This window comes from Sceloporus undulatus, chromosome 2, assembly GCF_019175285.1.
Source record: "Sceloporus undulatus isolate JIND9_A2432 ecotype Alabama chromosome 2, SceUnd_v1.1, whole genome shotgun sequence".
Classification (NCBI taxonomy): Eukaryota; Metazoa; Chordata; class Lepidosauria; order Squamata; family Phrynosomatidae; genus Sceloporus; species Sceloporus undulatus.
Window position 1 is genome coordinate 246,788,221 of NC_056523.1, and position 24,514 is coordinate 246,812,734.

Here is a 24,514-nt window from a genome sequence, read left to right on the forward strand (position 1 = left end):
GCCTCAGAGGAAGACAAAGGAAAAACCCCTCTGAACAAATCTTGCTAAGAAAATCCTGTGATAGAGTTGCCTTTGGGTTGCTATAAATCAGAAAACTATTTGAAGGCATGCAACAAGATATTATATACAACTGGAGCTTTTTTTGGTTTTATTTTTCCATCACACTAGAAAACAAGTACAATATTAAATTCCAGGTATCCATACTGGATATCTACAAAATATCTGTTTGTTATCCAATGTGTTCAAAGAATAACAAGCTCTTGCGCCAAGTCTTCCAGAGTCTTGGGATGTTTCCAGACTAGGCTTATTTTGTGCAATCATTCAAGGAATTTTACACAGCATCTAGACATCATTATCTTCAATTTGAGTAATATTCTCTTGTTTGTGCACTGGCCTTCTTTCTCAGTTCAGAGAGAATTCAATGTAGTGCTAGGAGTTATCAGTTGGTTACTTGGCCAGTAACAGTAACAAGGGCAGTCAAGGATTCTAGGATACAGTGAATTGCATTCTTGGTTAAAATATTAATGTTCATCAATATCTTACATCTTATACATCAGATACATAACTAAGGCCCTGTACAAACGGGCAGGAAGGGGCGGCGAGATGCCGCCCCTTTCTGCCTTGGATTGGTGCCATGGCAAACGAACACCCTGGCATGGATCTAGCCTCTGAAGAAGCACCATAGCTGATGCCGGGTGCCTTGATCATGCCCCTTTGGTGCAGCCCCATTTGGGTGCTGCGCCAAAGGGACATCATCAAGGCATGCGCCTTCTGAACGGGTGTGCGCAAAGATGGTACCCAGGCAGTACGGGGAGGGTTGTGAGCATGTGGATGCTTACAGTGTGACCCTTAACATCTGCAAGGGAGGGCTTTCTCTCAGTCCCACCACCTTTACAGGGACAGTTGGTAAGGCCTCAGGAGACAGCCTTTTTCATGGCTACTCCCAAACTGTGAAACTTCCTTCCATGGTGGGATTCTGTTTACCCCCTTCCTGCTCTTTTCCACCAGCAGATGAAGACATTTTTATTTAGGCAGGCTTTTGAATTGTGAATTTCATGGAAATGTAGTTGGTGTGTAAATGGTGTGCTATTTTCTAATACTTTTCTTTTAATTTAAACCACATTCTAAATATGTGTTAGTGTTTTAACTGTTTTCTAGCATGTTTTTAATAATAGTAACATTTAATTCCTTTTAACTTTTTTGTTTTAGATTTCAGTGTTTTAGCTTTTAATTTGTTGTAAGCTACTTTTGGGAGAAAGGCAGGATATATGTTGAATAAATAAAAATAATAAATAAATAATTGATGTAGCTGCTGGCTGTTAAGGTCAGTTTCATGGCAATAGTGCCACAATCATTAATATGTAGTCTTACTAAATATAGTAAGTTATGGATGTGTAACTTTAGGTTATGAAAAACCAGTCAATGTTTTACAGGCACTACATAAATCCCTTGTTCGTTTCTGGGTGCAAATCAAAGTATTAGTTTTAACCTATGAAACTCTATCATAGATGGGTCCAAGCTATCTGAAGCAACATTTTCTCTCACATGAGTTTGCATAGCCTTTGAAATTTTCCTAAGAAGCCCTGTTGTAATCTCTCCATCATCTGTAGCATATCTAGAGCAGATACAAGAGGTTTTCTCAGTAACTATTCCAAGGGTCTACAATGCCCAAGCAAGGGAAGTGAACCTGCTTCCCTCCCTGTTATTTTTCTTTTGGAGTTTTTAAAAATAAGTATTTAATTAATTAATTAGATCTTTGCCACTTGATCTCATTTGCTCTATAAGGGTTTTCGCTAACTGGAAGGGTGCTGTGATTTTCCTTTATTTTTTGTTTTAATTCTTTTATTCATTTTATGTTTTAATTGTATTTGTACTATTTAACTGTAAGTCACCTTGAGTCTCATTCATTGGAGAAAGACCAGATATAAACAGGATGAACAAATAAATACATAATGAAAACAGTGAAACATTGCATGATTTGTGCCTTCACCTTGACACTGTACCTCTTGCTGTGTGATTTGATCTTAATTTTGTCTATTAGCTTGAAGGCAAACATGTGATGGCAGTCATTCATATATTTGTTGGTTACCTCTGTTTATCATTTCTAAAGACTGAGCCTTCAGGAAAATGCTCAGTTTGTTCAAGGTTTACTACAATTGCATGTGATTAGGTCTACTGCTACAGAGCAGAACCAACCATATATGATGGATGACAAATCAACATAACCTTTGTTCTATACTACAGCTCCCATAATCTTGAACTGTTGGACAGTTGTTCTATACTACAGCTCCCATCATCTCGAACTGTTGGACATACTGGGTGAGGCTGATTAGAATTGTAGTCCAAAACATCTAAAAAGTGTCAACGGGGAGTGGTTGATTTGAATTATGACTATTTCAGAATGAGGATGAAGGAAAAAGTCTACTTGGAGAATATTAAGTGCACACAGGCACTACATGGAAGGAATTAAGCATAGGAAGATATCTAAGAAATAATCATCCAGTCTAGATAAGGGGAACATGAACAAAGTCTAAGAGATGATAACATGCACAGTTCACAAATACCAGTAGGGCAATGCTTTTGTCTTTCTGTCCTGATAGTAAAAATAGTTAATACTTGGTTGGCCACTGCTGCACTCAAGAGTGCTGGGCTAGATGCTGACAAGTAAATTGCCCAGTATAAATCGAAACTACAAGGCAGAAAGACAGTCTCAGCAAAAATATTCACTTGGCTCTTCCCATCTTTGTTGTTGAAACAACAGCCATTTCAAAGAAGGGAAGCCAATTCATTTCTCACTCAGATCCAGCTCCAAATGAATTACCCTTAATTGGTTATTGCTGTTGTTGATTGCCAACAAGGCAACTTTGACTTATGACAACTCACTGAATGAGAAACCTCCAAGGCCCCCCGTTATTAACTATCCTGCTCGGTTCTTGCAAACTCAGGACTGTGGACTCTTTGATTGAGCCTATCCATTTGTACTACAGTCTTCTTCTTTTCCTATTGTATTGCACTTTATCAAGCATTATTGTATTTTCCACTGAATCATGTCATCTCATGATAGTCCAAAGTACTATGACCTCAGTTTTGTCATTTTAGCTTCTAGGGAGTGTTCAGACTTTATTTATTCTCTGAGCCATTTTTCTGTCTTTTTGGCAGTCCATGGTATCTCTAGACCTCTTTTCTAACAGTACACTTGAAATGGGTTGCTTCTCTTATCAGTATTTTTCACTGTTCACCTTTTATAACAAAACATCAGAACTGGGAATAGCGTGGCATGAATGGTCCTGAGTTTACCATTTAATTATATCTCTTTACATCTGGTCTTATCTAGTTCATTCATAGCTACTCTTCCAAGTCCTTATTTTTTTTCTGATTTCTTGACTGCAATATCCATTTTTATTTACAGCTAATTCAAGGTATAGAGAATCTTTAACTAATTTTATTTTTGTTTCACTCACCTACTCTAAATAATAAAAAAAATAACGATCTGTGGTCATTATTTTTGCTTTCATAACTGTGGGCGGGGTCCCCGGTCTGGGGGTGACACCAGCTGAGGTTGGCTCCATGTCGCGGTCCCCTTTTTAACAACCCCAAAACAAGGGCCAAACAAACTCACGCAGAAACCAGAAGTGGATGCTGAAACAAACAAAACTTTACTGGGTTGTGTCACCCTGGCCTGCAGGTTCCCCTGGACTCCAGATTACTTCACTGGAAAGTCCCGGCCTGCATTTACAACTTAAGGTCTCCTCGCGGTTCACAGCGTTCTGGGCCGCGGGGGTCAGTAGGCCCACTCGTCCTGCTCCCTTGGGTCGAACCATTCGGGTGGTGAGACTTCTCCTTGGTGGCGGCACACCCTGGCTTCCCACCACGTTTCCTCTCCTGGGCCTGGTTCTCCTCGGGAATGCTCTAACCTGGGGTTCACTGGTTCTCCATTCCCTGCTCCTCCTCATCTAGGACACGGCGGATGGGCTATAAGGGCGGGCATGACACGAATTCTGTCAGCGCAACTGCTGGGGTCCAACAACCCTTGTCAGCAACTCAAACGAGTCCTGGGGTTAAATCAGACCCTTGGAGCAGAGCTGGCAAATTTCCAGAAGCCGAAGCGTGGCTCCCAGAGTCCAATTGGGATGACAGCAACTGGATGTCTTCCAGGAACTGCAGCAATGCAGGAACCTCCAGGGACACACAGCAAACCGATGCTGTAGCTTCTTCTGATAAACCACCAGAGAAACAAAAGTCCCCAAAGTGCTCTTTATTAACAGTGCTATAGTACAAAACTAGATCTCTAAAACTCCACAACATACCAATCCAACTCCTACTTCACACCCACCCTCACAACCTCTGGGTTTATATAGACTCCAGACCATGTGGTCTCCCAAACCCAGTGAGTTCAGGTGTGTAGCCATGTCATGTGTCTCCTGTGCAATCCAGACACATGTTTCATCATCCATGCCTACGTGCACTTGGATATTGAAGTGTCCTTGGCCCAATGAGCATCAGCTGTGGATGATCAGCCTTGCCACTGTGCTGACTGCTCATGGCCAAACACACACACACACATCAAGCATTTCCCTGTGTGCTGTGTTTTAACCCTTCAAATCCTGACAGATTCAGCCTCCTACTGGTGGACTCCCTTGCCCCTGCAGAGTCCCTCTGAGGATAAGGCCGTCTCCTCCTCTCCCTACTCCCATGCCTTCACTGCGACCCCATCTTCCGCATGCTCTCCTCCCCCCTGGTGCCTCACCCTCCGGCCTTATATCCTCCCTTGGGTCCCTCTCCTCTCACCTGGGCGGAGATCCTAATTCCTTTCCAGCCCACAACTGTGTGTTCTCTTCCTCTCTTTCCCCTCCTGCCTCCCCAGGGTCTGTCTGCCCTCCCGCAGCCCGCTCAACCCTCTCAACTACTCCTTTACAATAATGTTCAGGATTATTACCCTGCTTTCTTCCTTGACTTTTATCAAGAGTTGTTTCAAGTCTCTGCTATTTTCTGCTAGTAGGCTTTGCTATAATCTCTAAAGCAGAAGATGATTTTCTTACAAAAATCTTTGGTGTATGCCATTAGTCAAAGTATGCTTGCAATATCAATCCTAGTGCTTCTTCTTTTTTCTTAACCCAGCTTATATGGTATTTCTCACTCCATATACCAAAGTCTTTGTTATAAAATCTTGGGCATCACTTTCCTTTTCTTTGAGCAATACCAATCTGTGGGCCATTATTTTGTTTTTTGTATTTGTAGTCAAATTTTATTAGAATTTGGATAGATTCTTTCTCTGCAGTTTGCAACAGCTCTGTTGATGTGCCATCTGCTGCTGGTGATTTATTTCTCCTCCCCAAATTACTTTGTCATTTAGACCTCTACAGAACACCTTTTATCATTTTATGAGTCAGCCCTGGATTCCTCTAGTTAATTCACCTTCAAGAAGGGAAACAAAATTTGCCAGGTAGCCCAAGCCAGCTGATCTTCCCTTCACTCACATATATGTTGGCCATGCATCTTCTTTTGCAAGGGGGTTCTCAGAGGACAGTCATCTTCTTAAAGGAGTCCTTTCTTTGAAAGATTGATGAGTACATAAGTCTGATTTAAAGAGAAAAAACCATAAGGAGGAGGATCAGGGATTCTAAATTTATGCATCCACAGAACAGCAAACAGACAATCCCCTGGTCACAGTGTTCCCCGTTCAACTGAAATGTTTTATAATTCTGATAAATTTTGCATCTCTACCTATAAATTTTGCATCAGTACATTAAATTAACATATGCAATTTGGTGTCCTCTTTTGTGGTAATGTGTAAGTGGACACCCCACTCACACACCTACATAATACCAACTTTGGGGTAAGTGGAAGTTGATGGAAGTTGGAGATGAGGTTAGAGACAGGGTCCCAGACTGTTATAACAACAACAGTATAATAGGAAACATGCAGATGGTGGATCAATAGTTAGCCACATTAATGTTGTTGGGTCAGCCTTGTTCACTCGCCCTTTCTGCACAAAATATAGTGTCCAAAAGAGGGGCAGGAAGAACCCCATTTCCATCCCTAAACTAATGAATAGGTGTGTACCTTTACATTGCAAGAACCATCATGAGAGCATTCTAGCTAACTAGACATTCTGCATTGATTTGTACTGTAGGGTTTTCCTCAAAGCGGATATGTGTATATTGTGAGTTCAATGAGAGTCATTAATCCAAACACCAAATTCAGAGAAGTGGGGGAAAGTTTACCATCTCCTCATTTGTTTTTGAAGATTACAGTGTATCAAGATAACAGATTAGTAAATTATGTATACTGTACTTCTTCCTACTTTTTGCTCTACTGACCCTTTTCCTTCTTTTCTTTATCCAGTCCTTTTGTCTTTGCCTTATATAACTTACTTGATGATCTGTTCTTTCACAAAAAGTATTTTTCCAGGCTGTTTTAAGCATGCTGTCATGCACCTTTTGTTAAAGAAACCATCCTTGGATCCCTCACTTGTGTTAATTATTGCCCTGAGTCAGTCCTCCAGTTTCTCTCTAACATTTTGGAGAGAGTGTCCTTTTTCCAGCTGAAGCCTTATTTGATCACACATGATTTTCCTATTGATCCATTTCAGTCAGGGTTTCTGACTCATGTACTAAACATGCCACTAAACTAGTGGCAAAGGCTTAGCATCAAACATTGTGTTGATCCTACTGGATCTCTGTGCAGTCTTGGATAGTTTGGACCATTAGATCCTTCTGTTATGGTTGGACATATAATTGGGAATAGCAGAAAATGTTCCGTCCTGATTTAAATCTTTTTTGTTGGACCATTCATTTGCTGTTTCTTTTCAGGGATCATTGTCAACAACTTTCCCTGTAACTGAAGGAGTACCTCAAGGATCAGTATTGGGTCCTCACCTTTTATCATTTTATATGCTTCCCCTTGGATCTCTTATTACAGAAGTGGGTTTTCAATATCACATTTACACAGATGTCGCTCAGATTTTTCAGAGCTTTGATTTAATTGATGTTGCTGTGTGGAAGCCCATGATGGAATGCATGCTGAGTGTTTCTATGTGATTGACCATTCAGCATCCTAAGTTGAACATGGATAAAACAAAGATATTGGTGTTTCAACAAGTAGCTCCACTTTCATGCCTTCTACTTACAGGGTGATGCATTGGCCCTCGTCTCAGCTCAGTAACCTTAGAGTCCTGCTGGAGGTTTGTTTGTCCCTACCCCCCTTTATCAGGCAACTGCAAAGGCATATAACTTCCATCTTTTAAACATCTCCAGGATCTGTAGGTTTTGACTATCAAAATTGCCCAGGTTATCTCATGCTTGTAATAGCTTACTGGCAGGTAAGCTTTCTTTCCCCCCTGGTTTTAATCCAGAGTAGTGTCCTTTGTACTCTTTTAAATCTCCCTAAATACTTGCATGTCTCAGCTCCTCTCAGATTCCCTCCACTGGCTACCAATGTGAGCCAGGGCTCATTACAAGCTTTTGGTCCTGGTATTTAAGCACTATAACCTCTCCCAGTACCTGGCAGCTCAGCTAGCATGATATGTACAGTGGGCCCTTGTTATCCACTAGGGTTTGGTTTCAGGACCTCCCATGGATAACAAAATTTATGGATGCTCAAGTTCCATTAAATACAATGGCATAGCAAAATGGTAGAATTGAAAGATATAGCCATGTTAGTCTATAGAATTAGTCCATACAGCTATCTTGTAGAACCTTTAAGACTAAATGAAAGAAAGAAATTGGCAGCATGAGCTTTTGTAGACTACAGTCTACTTCCTCAGATGCATTTGGTGTAAAATGCAAAATGGTGTCCCTTATATAAAATGGCAAAATCAAGGTTTGTTACCTGGAATTTATAGTTTTTTTAGTATTTTAGTATTCTCAAGCCCTGGCTGCTTGAATCCATGGATAAAAAATCGGTGTATAAGGAGGGCCGACTGTACCATCTAAGAATCTAAGAACTACAGGTAAAGAATTCTTGGCAGTTCCACTAATGTATAAGGTTCTGTCAAGGCTGCAAGCATTTCAGGGTCCAGCTCCATGTTTGTGGAATGGTTTTCCTTTGTCTCTCTGGCTGTAGGAGGATCTTACCCATTTTCACAAAGGGTTGGAGACTTCTCTTTAATTCACCAGGTTAACCTGCTGAATATGCCTAAGGCGGTCAAGACAAGTAGCAACTGGTGCGGCAGTGGGGATTTTATTTTTAATTTGTTTTATTGTTTTGCATTTGATTATACAGTCAGCCCTCCATTTTCATGGGGGTGCATTCGGGACCCCCCACACACACACACACGCACACATGTGCAAAAACAGAGACTCGCAGATATTCAAGTCCCATAGGCTTGAATGGGACAAGTGCCCACAAGTGCATGTGCAGTGTGCACCACAGGGGCGCTTCCCATTGAGAATAATGGAGGTCACCCCTTCATGAATAATCAAGAGCGCAGATCTCAAGTATGCGAGAAAGGAGGGGCAACTGTATGTATCTAGTGTTCTACTATTTGGTGAAAAGGCATTATAAATAAACGTTATTATAAATAAATCATATGTACAGCACAGTCTTGTGCATTTGTACTCAGAAGTAGTTGTTGCTGAATTTTATAGAGCTTATTGTGTGGGCTTTAGATTTCTTACCAGAAAGTGGAAAAAGTTTTAAGAAGCCTCTCAGTGTCACAAAATGCTTAGATAAATACATCATCAGGTATAGGACAATGTAGGTCTCAGGCCTTAAAGATGATTTCTCTTCTCTTCTCTTGTCTTTTCTTTTACAGATGAGCAAGATAATATGTTCTTTCTGTACCAGGGAGAGTGTAGAGAGAGCTGCCCTGTGGGACACTATCCTTCAGAGATGAACAATACATGTATGCCTTGCTTTGACCACTGTGAAGTGTGCCTTGATCAGACTGAGTGCGAGAGATGCTTTGAAGGATACTACCTGACTGATAACACCTGCCAGAAGATTGAATGTAGAAAAGGTAAACCTTAAAACAGAACTTGAAGACACCTATAACAAATTGCTCACTAAGGTGTCAAGCAGATGGAGAAAAGGAGTCCCAAAGTCAGCTGCTCCCGTGGTCCCAAACAGACCACCATAGCTTTTCACCACTCTTTTTTCCAGTGGCTTCAGGCCTCATTACCCAGCCTCAGAATGGCTTCTGGCCACTTTGAGGGCATGCATTGTATAAACACTATGCCCCTGAAGTGTCGAGAAGCCACTTTATTTAGCCTGTCTGCTTTGGATTTTAATCAAGTTGAGCATGGGGAAAGAGCACAAGGGGAGCCCTATTCCAGGTGTAGGCTGTGTGCAGCACACCAACTGAATGCCAAAGCTTTTCTCTTAAAATGTATGTATCCATAAAACTGGCCAAGCAGGAAGGAGATGGATCACTGGGTGGAGAAGAAAAGCCTTAGGACATTACAACATTTATTTATTTAGAGTATTTATATGCTGCTCTTCAACCACAAAGACTGTCAAAATGGTTTACAGATTGTTAATTTGACAGTTCCTTGCCCACAGGCTTACAACATGAGCACCTGGGGACTAGTGTGATTGGGAAGTCATTAACAGATTTTCCCCACCAATAAAAAGGAATGCAGCAGCAATGGGTTGGGGACATACCAGGTATAGGTCCAAGGCAGCAGCAGGTGATAAGTATAGCCAAAGCCACTTTTTTCCAGGTCTAATCACAATTTAAAAGCCACATATATTAATCTCCTTAGTGCAGCCTTTCCCAAAAGGGATGCCCTCAAGAGGTGATGGATGACACATCAGCTTGAGCCACCATTTTCACTGTCAGAAATGATGGGATTTGGATTTTGAAACACTTGGAGAGCATTAGCTGGGAGAACATTGCCTCAACATGTGAAAATTACTTCCCTTCAGTTCTAACAGAAACCAGTGAAGAGAAAAAGCTACGTTTAAATACTCTAAAGCTTATATGCAAAGAAATAGTTATGCTTTGTTCTGTGTAAAATGTCTCTGCTAAACATGTAACTAAGCAGCATGAAATTCTCCCCCCCACACACAATCCAGTTTCTCAAATCTCAAATCTCAACTGTCAATCTATTTATTTAAAAACAAGCCAAAACAATGGGTTAAAAAAAGTAATACCTTCAAGGTCTCAACTTTATGGCCTTGACAAATCGCTGGCATTATCGAGGAAACATTAACAGTGTAATTCTGTATGTGTCAACATAGACGTAAGCCCAACTGAGTTCTGTGGGCTTACTCTCAGGTTAGTGGGTATTGAGCTCAATTACTCGTGATATTGCTGCTGCAGTTAAAATGAATTTCATTTTAAATGTGAAGGCTCATTTAAGGCAATACAAACACACCAATATTTATATTCTCTTTCCATTGCTGTTCAGCATTTCTATGAACATACAGGACTGCTGACAGGAAGTCATGACCCCCAAACCTTGAGAATGTAGGCAGGCTTTTTAACCTCCAGAGGAAAGCAAAATGAAATAAAACAAACCATTAGTTCAGTGGCTTGCTTACATCCCTAAAATGTGGCAGTGTCAGTTACTGATGCTTGGAGCTGAAAATACAAATAAACAGTTTCAGTTCATGCAATAGAACAGAATTGGGCCAAGGCAGATTTACTCTCTTGGTATCCTTTAAAAGCATGTCATCATGTGCAGCAGAAGACCTGAACAGACATTTTTATTACAGGTCTGTATACAAGCCTTTTGCTGTGAAATTAATCCTTTCTCCCACCCAGAATCTGAAACTTGCTTAGTGAATAAAATAAATCTTGGTCAGGCACCCTGCCACATCTAGGTTGCACACAGTTTCAGGCAGACAATAAAATGTTGGCAGCAGAGACAGAATGATTGCGTTAATATGGAGAAGCCTTATTTTCTCAGAACAGCTAAACTAGCTCCAAAGCCAGAGCTCAAAACATGGAAGGGAAAATGGATGCTCCTTACTAGGATATGAGAATTTCTATCAGCTGTGATTGGATTGTATGCCTATTGCCATACCCCTACCCCCCACGGTATGAAATGAAATGAAATAAATTATGGGTTATGCTTGAAGGAGTGTTACCAGATTTTCCAAACAGTAATAAGGGATTGTCAACATTCATGACATGTAGGGATGACTATCAGGAAGTAGCTATTAACAAATTTTGTTTTGCTTAAGTACCAAATACTTAGCCGTGTACTTCTCTGAGAAATTAACATATTGTAGTCATCTGCACATATTTTGGTTCATATGAAGAGCCCACAGCCCTAAATACAGAATTTTTTGGCATCTCAACCCATCTGTATAAAATGAAAAGTGCTCCAACCCTCAAATAAGGGGGCATCCCTTATAATGAGGGACACCTGCTAGCCACATAAGGACAAGCTTTCTGTCCTTCAAATAAGGGACATCTGGCAACCCTACCTGAAGGTATTAACATGAACCTATTTACAGATGTTGTGAAACTTGCTGGAGCTAATCCAAATGACAGAATGAAACAGACCCCCACCAGTAGTGAGGGCCTCCTGACTTTATTATGAGGGCAGCTCTCTTCAGGTGGACAACTGTGTGGAGAGAGAGTGTCTCTTTTCTGGAGCAGGAGTGGGAACCCTGTCGTCCTTCACATGCTGCAAATTTGCATCAAGTGCAGAGAAATTATGCTTGAGCATTCTTTAGCATTCCAGATAAAAAGTGAAATCCATATATATCTTTGGGAAGAATTAAATTAAGATTTGGACTGTCCAATGTGCAGGTGAAGTAAAGAGCCTTGGCTCAGAAGACTGTGTTCCTTGTGCAGATGGCTGCCTATCCTGCAGTTCGGGTAAGGTTTTTAAACATTTCCTCTTCCAGTTCAAAGTGCATACTCTCTGTCACCTTCTGCCCTGGAGACCCCAGGAAGTCAGCAGTGTGGTTTGCTAAAGCTAACCTCTCTTGTCTTACCTTTATTTTACCAAACTGACTACTCTGATCTTGTAGAGATGGTGTCTCTATCAGGACAGTATAATGTCTGTCTATCAGTAATACTTTTATATGCAGGAATCAGATGTGGCTGCCAGTTTTAATGTGCTTAGATGTGGTATTCTGAGGTAGTGTATAGTTTTATATTATTTTATATTATAATAATGTTGGAGGCGTGTTCAGTTCTGTACATTTTAATTCTTAGATGCCTCAAATCTTTGTTAGAAAAAGGTGACTGACAAATAATAATGGGAATGGTGTGATGGCAATGATATATCTAACAATCTTTCAGTTTTCACCTGATAGTAGCACACAAAGGTGCTTTGAGACTACAGCTTTATCACTGTCTTGGAACAATTCCTTCTCTAACATTTATGGATGGTCTGGACGTTGTAGTTATCAGTTTCAAGCCCTCTTCCCTTTGTTTATTCCATCTTTTTTCTTTCCAAAGGAAATCTATAAGGAAAAGAGATGGAGATGGAATAGTTGCAATAAATACCCATGCATAGAATGGACATTTCTGGGATAATAATAACAACAACCCAGCTTTTCCCCAGTGGATGGGTCCAGGCAACTGGAAACAATTAAAACAGATAATGGGTAAAAATAATTCCATCATGCAAAAGTTAAAACTATAATTAAATTAATAATAGAATTAAAAGCAGTTAAAAGCATAACCATTAAAAAGAAAACAACAAATAATTAGTGTAGCACATTTTGAGTGGCCACTTTCCACTCAACAGTCATTTCCCCAAAGCCTGCCAAATAGCAGTACACCAAGGAGAGCATCAATGTAGCCTCTCTAGGAAGGAAGTTCCAGGATGTAGGAGCAGCTATCAAGAATGCACTTAGTGTCTTCTTAGTCACTAAAGTTAGTTCATATTAGTCCTGATGAACAATTGTCTCTCTATATGAGCCACAACCATTCCACAATTCCTCTGAAATCTAAAGGAATTTTGATTGTAGTAGCACACTTAATTATTGATGTGGTCACTGGAAGAATATTTAGATTTCCACTGTTGTCTAGTTATTTCACTTCTAACAAAAGATTTTGCATAAACCCAAAACCGTTTCTTTCTTCGCACCTCACCCATTTATTCCAATTGCTCCACTGCTTTCTGTGCAATTGGTGCAAGGAGGTCCATAAAACAGGCCTCTACTGTACCTTCCCTTAAAAGCTAGACTTTCCTGAAAAATTGTAACACTAAACAAGAGAATTTGGATTTGCAATCTGAAAAAGATACATTAAATATGCAATTACAAATCTAGAAAAATGTCTTAGGCCCAGGACAGACCATCCCAAAAGGGTGGCCTGCCGATGGCCTATTTCCCTCCAGAGGGACGCCGCAGCCGCCAAACCATGCGGCGTCCCTCCAGAGTAAAAAGAACTGAAACTACACTGAGAGAAAAGCTGCTGGTTGTCAACTGGAACGTAAAGAATAGGAATTGCATGTGGCCTTGTCCAAATAAACACAGACCTTACATGAAAGGAAATGCTGTAACCCCCTGCTCTTTCTATAGCTACAGGGTATCACAGATTCATATGCTGTGAGTTTAGGATGAGGGACTGTTCCGACACATTATTAATCAATGTGACACCAGCTTAGCCCTGGTATTATTATTTCTCTTTTGCAAATCTGAACACTGAACACTAACAATATGTCAAGTTCTTTTTCAAAAAGAAGCTTGTTCCCATTACTTGTCATAGCCTATAAAAATAATTCCTTGTTATTACCCATTGTTAGTTGTCATTTAAAAAAATCTTAGGACATGAAATATGACTTCAGTAAACTCTCATTCCCCCACCACCACCACCACCACCAGGTGACTCATGACAAGTAACTCATTGCGTCCTGATTCTTTGGTTGGTACAGAGCATCAATTTACTAGTATGACTTTATCTTCCACTGAACTCCATGAGGCATAATGTGCTGATTGGTAAGGAATGAACTCTCCCAAGAAGGAACACTCACAGCTGTGGTGTCCCTACCCCAAGTGTCACCCGATGCAGGGTGGCTGCTGGAGAGGACTAAGGGGGGGACAAAAGGATGTGTTTGCCCTTCTCCTTCTCCGCAGCAACAGCAGCCTCATCCTGAGGATGGAACTGCCATGGCATGCAAGGGTGCACTTGCCCTTCCAGGCTTTGCCAAGGTAGCCACTTCCTCCTCAGCAGGAGGCTGCCACCCAGTGAACCCTGGAGGGGTGCACTTGCAGCCTCCTCCTCAAGAGAGACCTTCCATGCAAGCGAAGCTTGGAGGAATATGCTTGTCCCATCTCATCCCCCCAATGGGAGGAGGGCCTTCTTTTGGGGGTGCCACTCAGTGCAGATGGCATTTTTCCATGCCCCTAGTGACATTTTTTACTTATAGAATATTGCTAAGAGTTGTTTTGATTCCAGAAACTCAAGAATGTGAAGTGGGCTTTCCTTATCTGCACATCACAGCAAAGTGTCCTATCAACAACACTCTGATCCAAACTTTTTCCACTGGAGTAGCTAAAGAGCAGTGTTGCTAATTCCTGGGAAATTTCCCAGAAACTGGGAAATTTTAAACCTTTCCATGAAATTTCCGGGTTGCCAAATTTCTGGGAATTTAACCTTCCCAAAAACGGCCCGAAAATACCTTCCCACCCAAAAGAAATGCCCAACCAACCTCCCACCCTGGAAGTCTCACCCCCTTTAGCCTTCCCATAGTGCCTTGTGACTCCCTGGCCCAAAAGTCCCACCCCCTGACCTGGAAGTCCCACCCCCAGACCTGGACATCCCACCCCCTCCTGGAAATTGTGGAGGAATTCCTGGAAATTGTGGAGGAATTCCTGGAAGCCAAATCAGGGGATTTCTTTCGAGGATGATTGGCAACAGTGCTAGAGAGTGCCAGTGTTTCATCTTCATACAAAACCAGGAGAAGGAACTATATGTCCACTGGCTGCAGTGAAAGAAACCATTTATTGCCAGTGCTTCCTTTTTTTCTGAGCCAGCTAAATTTTGGATGTGAATGAAAATGAGTACAGGAATGTGAGCCAGTTTATCTTTTGGGTTTAGGCCAGCTAGACATGGTGTGGAAAGAAAACATTCAGACATGCACCATGAACCTGGTCCAAATCCACTCTACCATGGCAGAATCTTTCAGTTAAAATAAAAACTATCTGATCACAAATATTTCATATCATATCAAGTTTTTCACTTTATTAATGCTTGCTCCTCTCCCCATAACTTTGAAAAATCCACAGGAGATTATACTATGTTGTTTTGTAAAGGTCAAATTATATCTTTGACATTCACCATCTGAAAAGTTTATTAAAGGCATAAAATGTTCATGAGGAAGAAATTTGCCCCCTGTGCTTGATCTATCTTCTGTAGACATTGCTTGTCGTCAGCTAATTTAGATGGGTAGAGTAAGGTTGAAGATTCAGATGAATGGTAACCCCAACTTTTAGTTGTCCTTTCATCCTTTATTATACTCTCAGTAGTTTTCTGTGTTATATAGCTAAATATTCAAAGACAGGCAGGCAGAATTAAATTAATTCTGATAGTTTTATTGTTTTTGTGCCCAGAAAGTCTGTAGGGAGTATGTTGGAAAGTTCTATGGCCTTGATATTAAATGAGAACAAGTTGACCCAGAGAAATCTTCATTGGAGTGAATATACAGTTCACTTTTAAAAAATCAGCATTAACAGCAAGTTGTCCAAATGGAAATAAATGAAGATATCTCCAAAGTGGCTTGCCAACTCCTGAAAGAAAGCCTGGAAACAGGGAAGGGTCTCTGACAAGCAGGACACATCCTGGTGTCCAAGTGGTCTAGTTTAAAATAATGTGTACACTATGTTATGTATTTTTTCCACCTGCTCCTGTGGTAGATAAATTATTAGCTGACCAACGATGGAATAATGAGACCAGACACAAATAACTGGGTTGAATTAAGAGGCACTTTATTTAACCTAGAACCTATGTAAAATGCAATGAACTTGGAAAGGAGCAGGAGGGGGAGCAACCTGATATGGGATCAGCTAAGGCAGGCCTCACTCCTTGGCCCCATTTACACTATGAAAATAATTGAGGATGAATCTGGGTTGAATCCTTTTTGTTAACGCATATCCCAAATGCACTTGATGCTCTGGGGGGGGGGGATGGCAAAAAAACTACTTAACCAGAGATATTTGATACCATTTTCCCCTTCAGATCGCTCTGTAATAATGAGGCATTGCAATGACTCAAAGAGATTTGCAAACCCAAAACAAAATGAGAACACCAAATCCGATATTCATAAGCATGGTGATCCGCATCTCCTCAGGACAAAAAAAAATGAGTGTGAATGCACCCCTTGACATCCTCCTCAGCCTTCCTCTGGGTGTTACTTGGTTGTTTCCCATCTGGCCATCTACTGAAAAGCAAAGTTACCACACCCCAAAGTCACAGGGTAAAGCTCTCATACTGACTGCCTCTCCAGAATCCGGAAGAGACAACAGAATCCAGACAATAGAATCCAGAAAAGGCAACAGCATTAATAAACACAATATAACTCAACACATGAGAAGTCAGATATGTCTCCTATATCTGATCTCCACCAACCAATGCACTGCATTGATCCCACATCCAGGCCCCTGGCAAAAGCCGTAGAAGCAGCACCAATCCAAAATGAATGGGTCCCAAATTTGTTGACCCAAGCACTGTAAGTCCTTGAAGGTAACAGTCCAAAACTGGTGTTTGATAAGAGATGAAAATTTAGCATGACAAAATCAAGGATCTGACCTAGATCCCCTGACCATACATAACTTGTAAAGCATGAATGTATCACTAATAACACATTCCAATCCAATTACTGAACATGAATCTTAGATTGGAAGGATCACCAGAGGCAAAAAAAAAAGCCTTTCCTAAACCCTTCATTCGGATAAAGATTTGCAATGGTCCTAATGTAACTTATCTGGACTAACCAAGGGCCTAGCAGAGCCTACCTGGTCTATAATGTACCTAGGGGGCCTGTCAGATCTAGGAAGGGATCTAGCATGGCTTACCTGTCCTACAAATAGCTGAGCAAGGCCTACTGGATCTCTCAGTCCTCATTGGGGCTCATACTTAATGGGTCTAGCAGGCTAGAAAGAGCCAGGTAGCAAGCCAGGCTCACTTAGCTATAGTGGGGATGAACTGGGCCTAACAAGCCAGATGCTGGGAACAAAGTAAGGTGTTAGGAAGCTTCCCACAGAAAATCTGTTCCTCCCAACACCCCCTGGCCTAAATTTCCACAGATGGATTGCCTGTCTGTTATGGCAGTCTGCTGGCCAGTTACCTGATCCAGCCCTCTCTCTACTCAAACCATGAAGTAGCAAGAAAAACCACCACCCAATTTGCTATGTGCTCTCCTCCTTTATCTTCAAGTGGAATGTTGCCCAAAGAGGGGGCAGAAAGAGCTTATAAACCATTTAGCTCTACCACCACCCAACGATGGCTGCATCAGTAGAGCAGTAGTAAATAGTACAGTAGTACTATAGCAGTCATACATTGAACTGTCGTAGTAGTTTGAACTTCTGGTGAGGGCATTTTAACATTTTGCAACTCTGAAGAAAAGCATAATTGCTAGGAATTGCATAAGATCTATTCCTTCACTTGCATTATCAGTTGATGAGATTTTTGGCCAGCCAGTGCACCTTAAGGAGAATTCCACTCAGGGAGTTTCTGTAGTTGGAGGGCAAGTGGGAGGAAGGAGCTGGATTCAAACCAGTTGGATGTTCACCCTCCTAGCAATACATTTTTAAAACCTCAAGATCTGTTAAATATAATATTGCATCTGATATTACATGCTTTTGATTGCTTTTTTTCTGTAAGTACTGTTACAGGAAATGTGTTTGTCAAAGTCGTGGTGTCAGTATTTTCTTTATAATAATCAAATAAATGCACACCACACATTCAGGTGTAGGTGGAACACTCAGACAACTCAGAGAAGATAAACAATAAAATCCTCAGTGATCCATCACTGGCACTTTGGTTTTAGAATTACAGTATTAGGTGGGTAAGAGGGAGCCACAGAGAAAAATGTGGAAAAGGCAATCACAGGAAAAGGTACTTCGCATAGATTACTATATATACTCATCTATAAGTCAAGAAATTTAGGTCAAAAATTGACCCAAAAAACAGCTCGGCTTACACATGGGCCAGTACAGTAAGTCCTCCCAAGTCTCTTCCCAGCTGGGCTGCCTCTGCAGACAGCTCAGCTGAGAAGAGGTTGGGAAGCCCAATCCAACACCCTCAAAGCCTCTTCCCAACTGAACTGCCTCTGCAGGGACAGCCCAGCTGGGGAGAAACTGGAAAGGGTGATGGATTGACTCTGAAGCCTCTTACCAATTGGTGTCAACTTATAGTCGAGTATATATGGTTATACGAGTATATGTGATATATGAGGATCACTCTCAGCAAGCTCTGTACAGTGGTGGTAGAAAAGAAGGAGAAGTAGAAGGTCATGTCGAGATTGTAAAAGCCATTATTCTGGAATAACTGTATCATCTTATGCCATCTTGGTTGAATTGACACTTTTGGCATAAGAGAGACAGAAGAATGCATCACTAATTTAAAAAAAATCTTGGCAACCATATGCAAAGTTTGCCTAACAATAATAAAATAGGTTTTATAGTTACCTAAGAAGCATTGAATCCTGAATGTTTCACCTCAGGGTTCAGAGGATTGTTGTTACAGGGGATAGACTAAGAAATATTTTTGTTCACTGGGGGTTCGTCTTCACTAAAGAAGAAAAAAAATCAAACACTTAGAGGTGATAAACTTTTCCAGTTGATTTTTCCAGCACATCACTTGGGCAGGTGCAGTGCCAGATGCTCATCTTCTTTTGTAAAATAGTCCAGAAATATCAAAAGTTGTGAGTGGGGATGGAGATGGATGGCCACCTGCTAAGACTGCCAAAAAAAAAAAAAAAACCATTGGAATAATAGAAATTGTCACCCTGAAGCACTAGAATGTAGAAGATGAATTAAATTCTAAGTTACTATGAGCAGAAATGTTGCATATAAAACCTTTATACTTTGCATATGTACTTCTCTGAGGAAAAATAGTTCTGTCTGTATGTTTGTACTCATGTGTTAAAAGATTGCCCATATGTCATCTTCTTCTGCTCTTCCTCAGACAACTTCGTAACAGTAATAGATGTTCCACAGTGGAATATGCTGCCCTCAAAGTGTGGTGGAGTCTTTTTCTTTTTAGGTTTTTAAACAGAGCACACCTCTGCATGGGGTTTTTCCACATAGCTGAATGCATGAAGGTTTCCATTTTCACCTTCAGTTGATAATGTGGAGTTTCAGGAAGGATGCAGTGGGTTCAACACCAAATAGTATACCTGTGTTTGAAACAAGTGTGAAAAAATGTACACCACATAGTTCCTTTTTTGCACCCTCTCTTTGGATCACCTTGTGATTGTTCCACTGCAAAGACCTCATTGAGTAATTTATAACAGAGATCCTTATAAGTTATTTTGAAATTATCCAGCTGATCTTCTCAATACCCTTACTTTGATCTATCACTGCCTTTAGAGGAGATACAGCATATCCAGTTTTGCCCAACTTGCCTATGGCTGCAATCCTGCATCAAGAAATGATGCTTAAGGTCTCTTGCTGCCTACCTCCAACACAACTATTTATTGGCTGATAGAAAGTGGGGGTGCCAAGCATTTGACTATAGCAGTATGCCTATATATGTCTAAAGCCCTATAGCCATGTGCATTATGTTATGGCCATCATAGTGACTATGATAATATCATCCTCAAGGTTCTTTGGAGGACCCCAGAAAGTTAAGGAGAATAGAAAATAGTCATACCCAATAAAGAACTGAATATAAATATAATACACAAAATGAGAGCATTTGTAACAACTAAAATCAATAAATAAACCTTGTAACTGAAGCAAATATAGCATATATCAGACAATTATATGGTAAACCTGAATGTAATATATAGACTAATACACAGACAGCAAAAAAAAAAAAACATGAAATAAATATATAAATTAAAGTCTGTAATATCATAAAATATAATTCCTTCATTAATAGGACTAAGTATCCATAAGAGTCTGCTTGAAGGGCTGTAAATGTTGAAAGGCTGCTGTAATAATTTTTAACAAATCTTCAAGACACGTGTCCTTTAATATTTGGTATAAGAAGCTGTAAGAGCTTGCATGAAAGGCTGTAAATGTAATTTATGATGAAAAGTAGAACAGGCTTCAGTGACAAGCTATCATTATGCTAACAAACTTAGCCAAAATGCTGTAGTAGTAAGAAGAAAAGTAAACCAGGCTTCATATAATTACCTCTGGACTATAAAATGGTTTTGAAAAGATCTTCATCAGTAACAATGGACATTAATGAAAAGCAAATGTGGTTAGTTTAGTCTGGGAGAGCTTCTTGGAATTTGGAAAATATCTTGAATGATAATTGGAAAATATTCCTTCATTACTGATGAAGATCTTTTATAAACAACTTCATAGATGCTCCTATAGTTTTGTTATATTAGGTCAAGGAGGATGCCTTCATCCTCTTGCATTTGGCTATATGAACATAACCAGATGTTTCTCAGCCACCCCTCAGTCTCCACTTACCAGTACATGGCTGTGCTGAGTTTGAGGCTGCCCCGATTGCTTTTGTAGAGAGGCAGGATATAAATAAATTTTATTATTATTATTTTATTATATTATTATATCATTATGAGGAAATGGGGTTATTGCATGAAGGAATTCCTCACCAAGAAAAGACATGAAATAGCATTATATTGGCATATGCCACTAAACAGGATCCCAGTCAATATGTTTATCTGATTGTCTATCTTCTGAAGCTGCTAATGTAAGCATAATCATTTCTATAAAATAATATTTCATGTTAAATTTTATTTAGTGTAGAAATATTTGCAAGTGAGATATAATAACTTGGAAAGTATTTTGAGAAGGAAAGAGAAAGTGATGGAAAAGAAATTGAATGAAAAGAAATGTCTTTAGAATATTTTTTTTAAAAAACACCTTGTGGTCCATCTAAAGAACACTGCTATCACGTTTATGAGCTGATGACAGGAACAATGGCAGTTCCATTTTTCACTGGGGAAAAATGTTTTAATTCCTGAAAAAAAATGAAACCACAAAATAAAACTCCAAACCACACAATTGTCCCTGGGGTTGAATAGCTGCAACACCTGGAAAGAAAATTACATGTATTTCCACTCATTTCCTAACTGGTATGTCACAAGAATGCAAAGCCAGCATTAGCTACAATGGAGATTCAATTTCTTACCTGAATTCTATTCTACATCAGCACACTGTATCATGAGGTAGTCTCAAAGGCACAATTAAACTTTACATGTGAAAACTCCCTAGAAGGAGGAGAAATATTCATAATCAACTGTTTGATTTCCAAAAAAAACCAGGTAGTTTTACTGACTTCCAAACCCTACCAATTTAAAAAGTAGAACTCCAAGAACCCACCCTCGCTGACCTCCCAAGGGGTCATATAAGGAAATGAAAATAAGAAAGAATGGATGTGGCATGGTGACTGGAAATATTGTCTGGGGTTGTTTGGAATTGTAGTCCAGCATGTCTAAAGGGCACCAAATCAAGGAAGCTTACTCTAATAGTCTTCTTTCTTTCTTTCTTTCTTTCTTGTTTCCTGTTATGATCTGTTATGACATTTCAAATCATGCTGGCTTGAGGCAGGGAGAGGCAAAAGTGAAATATTTGTAGAAAATATATTTTTTAAAAAGGTCATTTGTCCAAGCTCAGGATGTGTGCATAGGATTGTAACCTGGCTCCCATATCTTAGAAACTGAAAATTCATCTTTTTGCAGAGAGTAAAAAGTGTTTTATGTGGCTGTGAATATGTTAGGCCTAGGTGACACAAGGACTAACTCATACCCTCCAACATTTCAAGTGAAAAACTGGGATATGTGTGACCAAACAACTTCAGAGTGTGATGTTGAAAGTTGGAAAATTTATTAATGAAGAACAACACACATGCTAGAAGAGCTTGTTTTTGCTTGAGCCTCCTGGATAGAGCAATACTCTGCCCCCATCCTCTCCTTCCCCCCTGATAGGTTAATGGGATTCTAAATGCTTTTGCACTTTGAAATCAGTTTGCAGCAATTGGTATTGTATCATACCCTCCATCATTTTACAAATGAAAACTGCAGTATATGTGGCAAGGAACATCAGAGTGTGATCAAGATGGCAAGAAATATTAATAAGAAAGAGTATACAAGATAGGACAGGCTGGAGCAGTTTGTTTTGCCTGAGTCTACTGGGGAGGGCAAAACTTCACCCATGCCTCTCTTCTCCCCCATTGGGTGAGTTCAAACTCTTTTTGTGCTTTAAACGCAGCTTGCAACAACTGGAGTAAACTGAAAATAAAGGGGTAGGTAGGAAGAGAAGCATAAAGTAAAAAGAAAAGGTAAAGGTTTCCCTTTTGACAAGGTGGCCAAGTCCTGTCTGACTGTAGGAGAATAAAACTGGAACATTTTAAAAGCAGCTGAAAAAATGGAACAACAGCAGATTAATTTGGACTATCCCTGCCATATTAGGACTAGTCAAGGTATGCTAACTTTAAATATCTCCTGGTGCCAAGGGAAGTTTAGTTTGTTTGGTTTTTAAATCACATGTCTAAGGGGCTGGAAGGTTGGGAATGAATTTTTAAATAACTAGTTTAAAAGTTTAAACCTCCTCGCAAGATAGTCCCTGTCTGGATGAAAGTTGTATGTTCTTCTCTCAGTATTAAAAAGGGAGTGATCCTGAATTGTATGTGATAATTTATCTCTGATCCTGCAAAGAGGTTATCCTATTCCAATCATTAGTTAGTCTGCAAATGCATTCACACACACACACACACACACACACACACAGAGAGAGAGAGAGAGAGAGAGAGATATGACCATTTAACATAAAATTAGCAAGAAAAGATGGTTTTCTAGAGCATAAGAGTTTTCCCCTTCCTGTCTAATGAAATCATTGGTGGGCAACTGTGGAAGACTAGGTGGTCACAATAGCACTCTAGGAAGCCTTGGAGGGCTAACCCCTCTCCACGGCACCTGCTCCCTCAAAAAAGAAAACAAAAACCATTTGGCCCCAAATGCCCTGAAATACCTAGTAGGGGACATGGAGACATTTTCAACATGTTGTGGGCCATTTGCAGCCCAATAAATATCTTTTTAACAACAGAAAGTGAGTAGAAGTCACTTCTTATTCCTTTTTCCATAAGAAAAAAGAAAAGAAGACCTCTCCTGGGCCTAAAGTGGCTCATGGGCCCCCTGAGACATGGTTAGGAAAGCCCTCCACACTCCCTGGAAAGCATTTAAAACTCCATGTTATAAAAGGTTTGTTGACACCAGGAGGGATGAGGGGTCACCAAACATGGTGGAAATGCCCTCGGTACACCCTTAGGGTTAATTTTGGAGTCAAAACTGGGGAGTTACTTTTTTTTTATCCCTGGGGTCACAAAAATAGTCATGGGCTGCACTTTGTCCACCCTTGAATGCAAGACAAGGAAATACAAGACGGTGAGAATTGCTCTGCCAAACAGCAAGACTTATTAAATCCAGACCTGTTTCCAACGCAGTATCCTTTGCTGGACCATTAGGAAGGCTCTTCCCAACTTGACTAGAAATATACCTTTCAAATGAAAAGAAATAGTCTTGACACATGGGTGCCCAAAGCATCTCCTGCCGTTTGTTTGTTTGCTTGCAGATGACTATGCCGTGAATTTTCTCTAACATGAAATGTAACACACCAAAACCTACTTCTGCATTTGACTCCCTCAGAGAACCAACTGGTTAAGTTTGCAGACTTTAAAGTAGTAACAGTTCTAAAGAATTGCTTTCAGCAAGATAGCTGGGTTTATCTCAAAGAGGGCTGTCAACGTACTTGGAAAGATGATATAATAAAACAGGTTCCTGATTGAATACTGAATACAGTGTGTTAGAATTATGGGAGCTCCATAGGGAGCAAGAGAGCCCTGATTAGATCAGATAAAATGATGCCTTTCAGAGTTTTCTCTCACCTAGGGTTCAGTGCTCTTTAATCATTTCAACTTAAATCTCCAGCTGCCTGACCTTAAAGCAGTGAAATATCTAATGCATTTGGCATAATGTTTAGGGAATAGGAAATGTTATGTCACAGCAAATTCTAGTAAATGATATGTATTCCACTTCTGAACTCATAAACCTGGATTAATTCAATGCACCCATTCACCCCCACCACCTGCTGAGATTTAGGGTTCTCTGGTGAAAGATTCCTTGGTTCCTCAATATAGCCACAGCTCTTTCTTCACCATTACTAGTGACAGGAAAACAGCAGGTTCAGAAGCAGGATCACTGGGAATTAAAAAGAAGTGTTCACTTCTCCTTTCCTGCAGTAATATCCATGGAATTTATCAGACAAGGGAAATTGGAAGTATAATCCAATGGCAATCTGAACGCAATCATGGGGTTTCACATTATTGCATGATAGACTACCACACACAATTTCGGGCAATGGGACATCAGTCCAAACGTAATCATGGGGTTTCACGTTATTGCATGAGAGGTGATCACATGCAATTTCGGGCAATGGCAAGCTATTTTCAGGCAATGGGAAATCAGTT

At 40.3% G+C, this 24,514-nt stretch overlaps 1 protein-coding gene across 1 annotated transcript in view; it reads left to right on the forward strand.

The window, feature by feature from the left end:
* Window positions 1–24,514, forward strand: part of PCSK5 (proprotein convertase subtilisin/kexin type 5) — a 350,841-nt gene that overhangs the window by 287,829 nt on the left and 38,498 nt on the right. The window contains exons 23-24 of the mRNA XM_042452306.1: window positions 8,756–8,959; window positions 11,705–11,773. Coding sequence (XP_042308240.1) covers window positions 8,756–8,959; window positions 11,705–11,773 — 273 coding nt within the window. The remainder of the gene's footprint in view (window positions 1–8,755; window positions 8,960–11,704; window positions 11,774–24,514) is intronic.